A 13,936-nucleotide genomic window follows, 5' to 3' on the forward strand; every position below is an offset into this window, starting at 1 on the left:
ATATTAAGATAATATTAGTTCTAAGCTGAAGAACGAAGACAACCGACGAGGGAACTTAGTTTTTTATAGGTTTAGGCTCAAGAAAGAAGTCATCCGCCGAGGGATTTTAGTACCGATAGTATTACATAGTTAAGATTTAAGTTATTTATAAGGTTTATTGTGAAAGGTGGGAAGATGTAGAACTTGTGATTCCATCTACCTGCCTTGGGCCTCCACTCGCAGCAACCTCCTCGTGGTGAGGCCTGGGCAATCGGTATTATCATCGGTAAAGTACTGTAAACTGATGACAATATCGAGCTAATGGCTGCAAACTTTCAGGCTGCGAAGATTCAAAGTGTAAAAATGTCTAGTACTTTGAATGTTTTAGAAAAGTATTCGAGATAAAGATGTATGGAACTACTGAAAATTACTTTAGATTCCTTTTCCTTATTCTGTAAATTCTTTGATTGGAATATGAATGTTGCTGGAAGTATGAACATTTTCACAGGACAATGATATAAATGGAACTTTAAAACTTTTTTAAGTGTTACAGTGATATTTCGTTATATGTTCCATAATGTCAATAATATTGATTTCCTTGCAACATCCATAATTATTACAAATGTCAATATAACGAAATATCTTTTATGCGATGTTTGTGGTGTAATAAAAATCTGTGTTTCGATTACGTTTTTGATACGTATTACTCACTTATATGTAATAATATAGAATAAAAATATACTATTAGTCCGATATTTGAAAATATGCATGCGTTCGTTGTCACTGCTAAACTGTTGTAATAACAATGGAATAATAATATAATTTACTCACATGTACATAATAATACATATACATATCCATAAAAACAATATTAAACGCAATAACTTTTTTGTACGCGAAGAAAAACTAATATAGGTCCGTCGGGATTGGAACCCAAGACTCCTTTCTAATACGTCTACTTTATAGCGAACGGACGGAAGAGAATCCGTTCACGACCATGGTCCCTTCTTAGATTTAACGTAGTTCACAAATTCACCGTTCTCATAACGTAGAGGGCAGCAGAAAATCCCTGACTTTTTACACTATCGGTATTTCAGAACATGAGACACGAAGTCCCATAAGATGATAGGTCTATCCTATACCTAGTCGGTGATAATACGACATCTAACGGCAGTACCACAAATAAATTTTATTCCCCGTTACCATCAAGTTGGGTTTGTGTATTTGCTACGTGAACGCAGTGTTTCCTGACAGTATCGATTTTTGACAATTCTGCCCATCAGGAGAACGATGGAATACCTACGGCTCGTGGCAAGATTTGAATTCTCGCCGAACGTAGGAAAAGAATGGTGCGACTGAAAGAGATTCGAGAATGAAACAATACTTACGTACTAATGTGTGCAACGATAAACCTTTTCTCTTCGTACTTGCAATGATGTTTATTTTTTATCAATAACGAAGTTACATACGAAATACTTGAAATGGCATTCCCGAGAAACAATAGTTATTTATCATTTATTGACCTATTTGATGCAATTAATTAGGTCAATAATTAATAAATTTAACCCCTGCTTCGACTGAGCCCTCGCAGAGCAAAATCGGTAAAGAAATATAAGTTTTATCCACCAAAATGTATTTCAATATTCCTGTATTCACTTCTCAGCCAATCACAGATTTTGATGCTCTCCGTACTGCAGAGGTACGAATTTTCATATATTCTGCTTTAATTAATGACCACTAAATGTTTCAATTAGATTACCAATCATTAGCACACCTTGCTACATACATCGATTGATTCCACCGAAAAGACAATCCATCTAGAAATATCTGTGTTATCGACTATAAACGTGCGTTCGTACACCTGTATTCTGTATCCGCCAGATGACTACATCGTTTTTTCGTTTTTTATAAAAACTAAGTACCACCAAATGTTTTAATTAGGCTAGCAATAACCACCAAACAATTACGCATCGATTGAGCAGTTAAACAACTCAGCCGAGGAAAAAAATGCAGTTTTTACCTAACCTCACTATCAAATTCTGATCATTTGATTACAAAAGAACGCGTGACCACCAAATGTTCTAATTAGGCCACCAATGACCACTAATCAACCACCAATCGATTGGATATAACGAAACGTTAACAAGTCATAATTGCCCGGCTAACTTCACAGAGGTTGTTAAGGCTCATCTTTAATGGATCAATCAGAATGTTGGTACTATTAGTATCTAGGAATATTTCAATAATTTGCTTGGTAAGATAAATTGACGATCAACTCCAAGAGTGTGCGCCGTAGTTTCATTCGTTCGGCGACAATGGCGGCAGACCTTGATCAGTTTCAGCAGCTTCTAAATACACTTCTTAGCCCGGATAATGACGCCAGAACACAAGCAGAGGTGCGTATATCTCTTCTAATTTTTCTGTATATTTTTTCTATATATTAATTTTTATTCTAACGTAAATATCGTAAAATAAGGTAGTCCAATCTCCGAGCACGTTGCCAACGTGTTGTCAGAGCTCGCATGTGGGTACTACTTACCGATCATTTATGCCGAATATTTTTGTTAATTTATAGTTTATAATAAAATAACTGCGTATGCTGCTACCGTAACCAATTTTGTAGTTAAAATAACACATTAAGATGAAGAAGTTTGACAAGTGTTTAGAACAACCTAATAAAATCCAAAATGGTGTCGTGCAGAAGCATGCACCTCGCCAATCTTTTACAAAGGTTCATTTCAGTTTTAAGAAAGTATACCACCCTGAGGCGTCTAAAAATAGGTAAAGTTTCAGAATTTTTTCTCATAACAAATTACTAAATGAAAGTTTCAAGTTTTCAGAGGATATAAATGTAACTTCCAACTTTATTCTCTAATTTTTAAAAAGTAAAAATGTTACAAAATGGCGGTGTTATTCGCTAATTCCGAAACCTCTGGAATGTCCAAAGTAAAAAATACTTTTTGATTTATAAATAAGAATTGTTACCTACAATGTGGCAATAAGATTTCTCAAAAATTTGATTAATTATAGAAATGGCAACAATTTGAAGAGTAAACGCTTCTGCTTACAACAAAGAATCAACTTTAATCGTTTCTAAAAAATGATGTAACTGAAATATCAAAAAAATCCTACGCTACATTGTAGAATAAATTAATGAGAATGTTTCCACTAAATTTGAAGAAAATCAGATGTGTGGTTCCAACGATTCTGTAATGGCTTGGTCAAAGGACATAGTTTTGAGAATAACTTACAAGAACTTTTAGAATAAAATACTTTCGTGATGAAGAGAGATTTTTAAAATTATCACTTTAATCAAGTATTCCAGGCCTCTATAGCAATCCTTCTGCCCGCAGAAAAACTATCGCCAGCCTCCTTTTGAGTTGCTGTGAACAGTTGTCGAACTCTTTAACTCTTCTCCTCCATCTTTGTTGCAGCGTTATTTATCCATTGCTTATCTCTTATTTCGCAGAATTGGAATTTGAACCACAGTCACATCAATCATATACCCAAATCTCCACATATGTACATTTTTAGAAACGCTTGTTAGATGCAACCAATACTCTACATTAACACTCTTCATTTTTTCGGTTTCAAACACTTATCATTCATACCCGATTCGCAAGTCACTCCCCGTCGACAGTTTCCAACTCATTCTAAATCACATTTATAGTTTATCGCATACTATATGTGATCTGAAAAACTTCAACCATATTTGAAAAAAACATATTTTAATGTGTTCTATAAAAAACCACCTTCGCGTAATACCTCCGTTTCATCCGGTCCGCGAGACCTTTCTACATGCACGCCTGTCCCCGCATCCATCGCTGTAACCTCACCAGGTACTTGGATTTTGACAAATCGTTTTGACGTAATATTCTGTTCATTTGAACCTTTAAAAACATTTTTTTTTAATTCGTTTTTTTCAAACCGTCAGGATGATGTACCCCCTTAATTCTCAATGTTTGTAAAAAAAATTTGCAGATTCTAATGAACATATCATAAGTCATACTTCTTTATTTCCATCAGCATTGAAAAAATACAATTCCCAGTAGTATTAGATACCATGTGATATATAACGTGACTACCTAGCAAGATTGAAATTTGTGTATTCACTTTCCCGCCTACACGCACCCGATTTCGGCTCAGTTTCCGACATTACCGAACGTGTTTCAGATGCTACAAATAATACTTTTATTCACATGGATCTTAATACACATTTATGGTTACTCTGTTATTGCCTTTTACAATTAAGCTTAAGTTAGCTGAGACACCCTGTATATTTGACTATGCGTCATCAACAGGCAACATGTGCTACATTTTTATTACCGGTCCTTTTTTCTATTTATTGAAATGTAACTGACAGGTTACCTTTTTTGTTTATCTTTTATTTTAATTGTCTTTGATTATCTGCTTCTTAGTATATTTCGAAAATTGTCAAGAATAAATTATAAACTGATGATAATTATTAATAATATAAAAATTCTTTTGTATTCAATAAAATCTTGTCTTTGATGTATTAATTAGTAATGTGTGAGTATTTGATCTATTGAAATTAAACAATGAATATTAATTTTGTCTCTAGTAAATAATGTATTAAATTTCATAAATATCAAAACATTTTAGGAGGCATACAACAACCTTCCGGTGGAAAATAAGGTGACATTTCTCTTAACATCTTTATGCAATGCCAACCTTATGGAAGATATGCGTGCTATGGCTGCTGTCTTGTTACGTCGACTATTTTCTTCTGAGTTCATGGACTACTATCCTAAAGTAATTATGCATTTGTTTCACTTGTAACAAATAATATACATATAAATAAGAAAAAAATTGAAATGTGTATTATATTTTAAATTCTCATTAAAAATTAAATCATTTATTTTTTGTTCTTATATAACAGAAATGTAGTGAGGTTACTGCTTTTTAATAGATATGAAAGACTGAAGACTAAAATTATTTTAAATTGTGTAATACTTTCTGTAGTTTATGCCGACAACTATTACCAGTGACAAATTGGTCTTCTCTAACTTATGAATGATAAATCCTCATATTCTTTATAATGTGTACCATTGACCTAAATACCTAATTAAATATAAATACTTTATTAGTCATGTACAAATTGCATAGGTTATATTATATTCAATTCGGTTGTGTTACGCATTGCATATTTAAAAATAAACTTATTAGATAACATAATATAAATATATTGTTTAATTTTAATAAAATGAATTGCCTAATTTATGAAAATAGGAAATGCATAAATATAAAAAATGTTCAGAATAAAGTTAAATGTATACTACAATAATCATATCAACATCTTCATTGCATATTGTAATACTATTTCAGATTCCGCCAGAAGCACAAGCTCAGTTAAAAGAACAAATTTTGTTATCTGTTCAAAATGAACAGACAGAAATTATTCGACGTAAAATTTGTGAGGTAGCAGCCGAAGTTGCACGAAATTTAATTGATGAAGATGGTAATAATCAGTGGCCAGAATTCTTGCAGTTCCTATTTCAGTGTGCAAATAGTCCTGTATCATCACTAAAAGAAAGTGCTCTTCGTATGTTCACGTAAGTTTATAATGGTCTTATTTTTAAATGTAAACTTACACACGTAAGTGTTACATTATATATTTATGTATTTATGTAGATCCGTCCCAGGTGTTTTTGGAAATCAACAAGCAAATTATCTTGACCTCATCAAGCAAATGTTACAACAGTCTGTCATGGATTCTACAAATTATGAGGTAATTCTAATGGAACTCACTTTGTGAAAAGTTTTAATTCTAACAAAATTCTATTCCTTGACATGGAAGACTGATACATGAGATTCAGTTAACTAGGCTTCTCATCACTAATTCTTCCTATAAAACATTTTGCCTTCTGATGACTGTGACTTGTGAAGATTTAATTTACAGACAGATACGGGGCATACAAGAATTCTTATCATTTCCATGTATCTGTCACTCTTACATGAATCATTTCAAAAGTTCTCAGAATGAAGTATGGATGCTGTTAGTAGTTTTGAAATTTTTAATTTATCAAGGATTTTTCTTTGTTGTATGAATAACTGTAACGAATTAAGTCAGTATACTACGTAATATTTATATACAGTCGCTTGTGGAAAAGTGCTTTTACATTGTGTGCCGCGTCTCCTAATAATTGATCAAAAGCGAATTCGAATGTAAGTTGCTCAAGAGTGTCTACAATATTGATCTATAAAATTGGATATTGTTGGTCCAAGTGCATCGATATTAGGGAGGATTGTGTTGAAAAATAGAAATATGTTAGAGACTACATAAGTTGTCTTTCATTTCCACTCTGAGAATTTTTTTAATGACCCAGATTATGTTTATTCATATAAGACAATAAAATCTTTGCAAAAATTGAATTCTAATTCAGGTATCCTTATAATAAGTAATAAGTGTTATTATTATTTAGGTCAGATTTCAAGCTGTAAGAGCAATTGGAGCCTTTATTATTTTGCATGATAAAGAAGACAATATACAAAAACATTTCTCAGAATTACTACCTGCAGTTATAAAAGTAACAGAGCAGTCAGTACAAGAACAAAGAGATGATGCTCTCTTTAAAGTCTTAATTGATTTGGCAGGATCAACTCCAAAATTTCTAAGAAAAAACTTACAAGATATAATGAGGATGTGTATGAAAGTATTTGGTGATATAGGTCTGCCAGATTATTGGAGACAATTAGCATTAGAGGTATTAGTAACATTATCAGAAACTGCTCCTGCAATGGTACGTAAAGTAGGTGGACAATACATTTCGTCTTTAGTATCATTAGTATTAACAATGATGGCAGATATAGAAGATGATGAAAAATGGAGTTTTTCTGATGAAATTATTGATTATGATAATGACAGTAACAATGTTGTTGCTGAAAGTGCTTTAGACAGATTAGCATGTGGTTTAGGTGGTAAAACTATGCTACCAGAAATTGTACAAGATATTCCTATACTGTTGGGTGACATTAACTGGAAGTTTAGGTATGTACTTCTCATTAATATACTTTCATTCTTCTATTGTTTCATATTCATCACAGAAACGTCAGCTTTTATATGCCTTATGCAGGTAATTGCGTTACATCTGTGATAGAGTAACCTATCAGGTTCTTCTCTTTGTCTCTCTATCGTTCTGACAGTTAGATATTTGAGGTCTGTATAGGATGTTCTTTCAAGAGAGTTGACAATAATTTTATACTATTATTGTCATAGATTTAGAACAAACACTCATAAACATACAAATTTATTTTAAATCTATAAAATCATATGACAAATATTGAATGTTTGTATCCAGGCATGCGGCTCTTATGGCAATTTCGGCAGTAGGTGAAGGTTGTCATAAACAAATGGAAGCAATATTACCTCAGATTATGGACGGAGTCATTCAATATTTACACGACCCTGTAAGTTGATCATTACTATAAAATAAATCTAATATCCATGAATAGAGTCAGCAGTTACGTTCAGTGTGTGAACGTAATAGCGTTACATTCATGGTAAACTAAAACAAAAGCTTGATATTTATTCGCATTGTCGTTCTGATAATGCGTATATTAAAATACTTGCCTTTGAATTCCAGAGAGTTGACTAATTACTGTTAATTAATCATAGTCATGGAATATACAATAATTATATCAAACTTATACAGTATTACGATTTTTAATTGCTTTAATTAATCTTTTCTAGCACCCTCGTGTAAGATATGCCGCTTGTAATGCAGTAGGTCAAATGTCCACTGATTTTGCACCTATATTTGAACAAAAATTCCATGATAAAGTTATTCCTGGATTATTAATGGTTTTGGATGACAATGCAAACCCAAGAGTTCAAGCCCATGCAGGTGCAGCTCTTGTGAATTTCAGTGAAGATTGTCCGAAACATATATTGACACCATATTTGGATGCTATTATGGCTAAATTGGAATCGATACTTACTGCTAAATTTCAAGAGTTAGTCGAGAAAGGAACTAAACTTGTTCTTGAACAAGTATGTACAACTGAGTACATATAATTATTTAATTATATACTGTGCATTAATGTTCATAACTTAATGTTATTTTCATAAAAGGTTGTTACAACTATCGCATCAGTAGCTGATACATGTGAAGAACAGTTTGTAACATACTATGACAGGCTAATGCCATGCCTAAAGTATATCATACAAAATGCGAATCAGCAGGAGCATAAATTGCTTCGTGGTAAAACCATTGAATGTGTCAGCCTTATAGGACTTGCAGTTGGTTCTGAGAATGTAATATATAATGAAACTTTATAACAAAATATAACACTATGAAATCAGCGACTCTTTAAAACATTCAGTGCAATTAATGTTTCTTCAATTGTGTAGTTTATAGCAGATGCCAGTGAAGTTATGGATATGTTATTAAAAACTCATTCAGAAGGAGATCTTCCAGATGACGATCCACAAACAAGTTATTTAATATCTGCTTGGGCTCGAATTTGCAAAATTCTTGGTAAGATGATGAATTATTTTCATATTGGTGTTTCTGTGATAATTGGAGCTTTAGCCCTCTCGTTGTGTTTCTAATTCTAATTAAAAACATGGGGCTTTATACAGTCAATTAATAAATGACAATTGGGGAAAATGTCTATTCTTATATGAATAAGGACAATATCTAATATTTCTTTGGAAGTGAACATTTTTTCAAATAGAGTTAGAGGAGCACCTACAAAAAATTTTCGTATTTTATTAAATGTGTTTAAAAAGTGTAATAACATTTCAATTCCTTGTAGGTAAACAATTTGAGCAATATTTACCACTGGTAATGGGTCCAGTTTTACGTACAGCAGCTATGAAGCCCGAAGTTGCTTTATTGGATAATGAAGATATGGAAGGTATAGAAGATTTGGATTGGGAATTCATTTCTGTCGGGGAACAGCAGAATTTTGGAATTAAAACAGCTGGATTAGAGGATAAAGCTTCTGCCTGTGAAATGTTAGTTTGCTATGCACGAGAATTGAAAGCAGGTTTCGCAGATTATGCAGAGGAAGTAGTACGATTAATGGTTCCTATGTTGAAGTTTTACTTTCATGATGGTGTCAGAACAGCAGCTGCTGCAAGCTTACCCTACCTTCTTGACTGTGCAAAAATAAAAGGTTAATAGTTACAAAAAAAAAAAAATGCAACAAAAACTATTTTAAGATAGAAACAGTATATCTAATTGAGAATCGTATAACAACTGCCTTACAGGTCCACAATATCTGGAAGGAATGTGGGCATACATTTGTCCAGATTTGTTAAAAGCAATTGATACGGAACCAGAATCTGAAGTTCTGCTGGAATTATTGTATTCTTTGGCTAAATGTATTGAAACACTCGGAGCTGGTTGTTTAGGAACGCAACCTATGGCTGAACTTTTACGTATATTAGATAAACTACTGAATAAACATTTTGAAAGAGCAGTGGCCAGATTGGAAAAGCGTAAAGATGAAGATTACGACGAGGTACAAAAAATTATATATATAATGATGTAACTTGTGTAATGGTTGTTTCATAAATATTTGTGTTTTTCGCGCGTTTTAACGATAATATGTACACTGTAGACATTAATGTATCTTATCGAGTGTACAAGACAATTTAGTGTCTTTAACATGGACACATCAAGCAAGTACAGAACTGTCCTTGTTGTTTAATTTTCTGATTACAAGTTAGAAGTATGTGTATAGTTTTCAAAGTGCCAATACACTCTTACGTACTGTTTAACAAATATTTCTGACTGCTATGGTCGCGTTATTCTAGTATTAAAATTCATACTACACTACATCTCCTACCAAAATTTTGATAAACTTGAACAAACTAAATTTGAGATAACAGCATAACGAAGTTGCACTAAAATAAATACCAATAAGAGATTATATTAAGTTCCATGGAAATTAAAAATATATAAAGAACATCAAAAAAATACACAAAGAAATTTACCAAACAACTAAATAAAATTGAATTTCAGTTGTATCTAAATAAGAATTTTCATTTTAACATTAGGTTGTCGAAGAACAGCTTGCTGATGAAGACGATGAAGATGTATATACACTAAGTAAAATAGCAGATATTTTACATGCTTTGTTTACCACTCACGATTCTTCATTCTTTCCATATTTCGATCAAATTTGTGGACATTTTGTAAAATTGTTGAGTCCTGACAGATCTTGGTCAGATCATCAATGGGCTTTATGTGTTTTTGACGATGTAATAGAATTTGGTGGACCCGAGTGTGCGAAGTATCAGGAATACTTCTTACGACCAATGATACAATATGTATCAGACAAATCGGCAGAGGTCAGACAAGCAGCTGCGTATGGTTGTGGAGTTTTGGGGCAGCATGGAGGAGAAGCATTTGCTCAAGCATGTGCGGAAGCCTTACCTAGGTTAATGGAAGTTATAAACGATCCAGAATCTAGATCAGTAGAAAATGTTAATCCTACTGAAAATGCTATTTCCGCAGTTACAAAAATTCTCAAATATAACAACAAAGCAATTAATGTTGACGAAATACTCCCTCATTGGTAAGTCTCCTCTATTCATACTACAGTATTCCCTCGAAAATCTCTAGAGATTAAATCTGAATCGATTGAAAATTTTGAAAATCAAATTGGCTTCTGATTAGAAAATTATCTTTTTAATAAGCGACTACTTGACAATAGCAATTGATTATATTAATTATTGAAACTGTCAAAAACAGTTAGTGATTGTTGACAATTGTAAATGATTTATATGGAAATTGAGTGAGATAGAACACTAAGAACATGGACGAGATTTTGCGAATTATGCTATTTCAACATGATATTGAATGACATATTCACCTTTTAGCTACTAAGCTAGTACTTTTTCATTCTTCATTATATCTATACAAGGTGTGACAAAAATGTTGGAGGATCCGGAAATGGGAGCCTCGTGAGGTGATTTGAAAGAAGTTTTTTTTTTAGCAAAAACTTGTTTCAAATCACCTCACGAGTCTCCCATTTCCAGGGCCTTCAACATTTTGGTTACACCCCGTATATACAAAAAAATTTTACCAATGTAGTACAGTATGTTCTGTAATTATATATGTTTGATTAGCTGCTTAATATTAGATATTATTAGATATGTAATTTAACATTATCAAAATATTGTCGTATTTGATCTCCTTTTCAGTGAAAAAGTCTAATTTGTTGCTAAAACATTTTATAGGAAAATTGAAAATAAAGAAATTTTTATTTTACTTTAGTGATTGACCCAGCAATATGTTGCACGGTATAGTTTTGAGGTTATATCTCTATTTAAGCAATTACTAAATCAAAAATGGATTGAAAATAATACAGAACTTTTTTAATTTAAAAATTCATGATTTTTGAGGAATAACTGTACGTATACATTGTTTCAGTAATTATTTTTACCGAGGATTATATTTTCTATATTTAAATATAGGCTCTCTTGGTTACCCGTAGTAGAAGACGAAGATGAAGCTCCTTACGTATATGGATACCTTTGCGATTTAATCGAAATGAATCATGTAGCAGTTTTAGGTCCAAATAATTCAAATCTACCTCGGCTAATAAGTTTCTTTGCTGAAGCACTTCACAGAGATGCAGTACCTTCAGACAATCCTGTTATGGGCAGAATTCTTAGTATCGTTAGACAAATACAGGTATATTAGAAGAAAACTCATACAGCTCTATATATTGATCATTTTTCATTACAAATAATATTATTTGTTTGTTTTAGAATAACGAGTCTATGTTCCAGGCATGCATAAATGCGTTAACGTCAAATCAGCAGCAAGCATTACATGAGGCACTTAGTGCACAGTCTACTAATTAGTCAGTTGTTTTTTATTCCGAACTTAAACGCCTTAATATGAAACAAAAAAGAACACATTTGCTTTAATAAAGCTTATCGTGAACTCATACTTTAGGTAGCTACATTATATCTATGGAACATTTGCTCCAGCCTAATGATAAAGAGAGACACTATACTGTATGTAACTATTTGACATGACGCGTATATTTGTTAATTATACTGCACTAATAGGTACAATAGTCACTCCATTTTTTACAATTCAGAATTTTGCAAATTACATGAAACGAAACTCACGCTCATCACTACTCAATGAAGTGTGATATGTTGCACGTAAATCTAGGACTGTAAAATTAATGAAATTACATAAGCGAGTTCGCACTGACGAAAATTTTTGAATTAATTTCTCGACTGCATCATTCATACGGAAAACGTAATAACAAAATGTACATATGCTAATTCATTTTCAAGGTTGCAAAATTAATACAATATTATACTTTACGCCATTAACAGCCGAACGATGCTAAATTCTTTTTTTAATGCAGCTTTGTAAATTGCGTAGTATTTCTAGATATAAATTATAGTTTTGTTCCGTGAATAGTAAAGTCTTGTACTTTTGTCACTGCGATCTCTAATTCGTCCCATTTATATGCGTTCTGAAGCTACTTTTTGTCAGAATAATGAAACTGCAAAAAGAGAAAAATAGACCGGAAAGACACCAACTCATTGCCATTAATTGATGGCAGAACATTGTGATTTAGGTATTTTTATTGTTAAATTTAGGTACAGTAAATGTTATTTAATAATATCGATAATATTACAGCGTTGAAGTTAGATGGAACTGTATACGAATGCCTTTTAAATGAAACGTAATGAACTTTCAAAAGTTTTAAGTCTTGGATGATATTATGATACGTGGATATCAAATTACCTACTTACTCTAATATTTCGAGTTCTATTACAAAAATGAAGGTTTTTCAATTTGATAAAAATTTTTACTCGACTTCGTAATTTTACAGCTAATTTACATTAACTTATTACGCTTATTTAGCTGTAATTTTGCACTTGTTTTATTGTCATATCATCTACAGGTATAAAATGATAATGCTGAGCATTACGTTTCTTCAGATTATTGTGTAACAACAGTATAAATTAAGAACAGCAATGTTGCAAACGAAATGACTGAGAGGAATAGCGAAATTACAACTTCCTGTTCTTGTTGCTATTTATTTATACACAATAATTGACACCATATTTACTATTGCATACAAATTTGTAATAGAAAATATAAATGCATCATACAAAATTTGCGGCTAGTTGCAACATAAAGTCCCTAAAAAAATTTTTTATTACGACATATGTAAGGGAATAGAAATAATGGTCGGATATTAATTTGTATATATATCAAAGGATATAAATATTAAATAAATACATAAAGTTGAATTACATGAATATAATTATCATTGATAAATGAGAGACATCGTCTTAATTATTTCATAATGATTAACAAAAAATTTGTGAAAAATACAATGTGCGACTACAAACATTTTATTAAAAATCAATGGACTGTTTTTGCGATATACAACGACAAGAGAAATATTGACACAAAATCAATAATGTAAGAAATAAAATTATAATTCTTATAATTATATACAGATTATTTTAAAGTTATTATTAATTAAAATAAATCTCAGCTTTTTAATTGGTCGTTTCATTTCACCTTTAAAAAATATATTTTTTACATCATAAAAGTGAAATATTTATAAGTAGACAGTGTTATATGACGGTTTATAAATTTTCGTTATTTTTAGACACGGTCACAGCCGACTCTAGTACTAGCCGTGCTGAACAACGTGGCAACACCGCTCATGGCAGATTCGAGATTCGGGAGTCCTATTTTGAAGAATAGAGTTTTGTGTTCAGTGTTATAATTAACGTTATTTTTTACATAAAACCATACTAATACACAGTATTTTTGAAACATTATGCATAAGGACTACATAAATATCATAACTATAGTAAATAGAAGTAATATAAATGTATACTAATATTTATAAATGTGGTATATATTTTGTGGACACTGAATAGTTTGGTGTTGTGTGCATTATATTTGAAATATTTACAGTGGTTTCAAGATAA

The 13,936-nt window shown here is 31.7% G+C and overlaps 1 protein-coding gene across 1 annotated transcript; it reads left to right on the forward strand.

Annotated features, from left to right (window-relative positions):
• The first annotated feature begins 2,288 nt into the window (after window positions 1–2,288).
• On the forward strand, window positions 2,289–12,614 carry LOC107194672 (importin-5). The gene is made up of 14 exons (XM_015584325.1): window positions 2,289–2,375; window positions 4,603–4,752; window positions 5,326–5,552; window positions 5,632–5,728; window positions 6,423–6,988; window positions 7,299–7,407; window positions 7,691–7,990; window positions 8,072–8,254; window positions 8,351–8,477; window positions 8,758–9,120; window positions 9,215–9,468; window positions 10,007–10,527; window positions 11,429–11,648; window positions 11,726–12,614. The coding sequence occupies exons 1-14, from the start codon at window positions 2,295–2,297 to the stop codon at window positions 11,819–11,821; spliced, it is 3,294 nt and encodes a 1,097-aa protein (XP_015439811.1). The 5' UTR covers window positions 2,289–2,294; the 3' UTR covers window positions 11,822–12,614.
• The last annotated feature ends 1,322 nt before the right edge of the window (window positions 12,615–13,936 follow it).

Source organism: Dufourea novaeangliae, unplaced genomic scaffold, assembly GCF_001272555.1.
Source record: "Dufourea novaeangliae isolate 0120121106 unplaced genomic scaffold, ASM127255v1 scaffold8, whole genome shotgun sequence".
NCBI classification, from domain to species: domain Eukaryota; kingdom Metazoa; phylum Arthropoda; class Insecta; order Hymenoptera; family Halictidae; genus Dufourea; species Dufourea novaeangliae.

Excerpts from the sequence above, each read along its gene's own strand:
- LOC107194672 (XM_015584325.1), top strand. The coding sequence starts at position 2,295 with ATGGCGGCAGACCTTGATCAGTTTCAGCAGCTTCTAAATACACTTCTT. Across the intron at positions 5,729-6,422 it reads TGGATTCTACAAATTATGAG|GTCAGATTTCAAGCTGTAAG; the intron begins GTAATTCTAATG and ends ATTATTATTTAG. Across the intron at positions 7,408-7,690 it reads TTCAATATTTACACGACCCT|CACCCTCGTGTAAGATATGC; the intron begins GTAAGTTGATCA and ends AATCTTTTCTAG.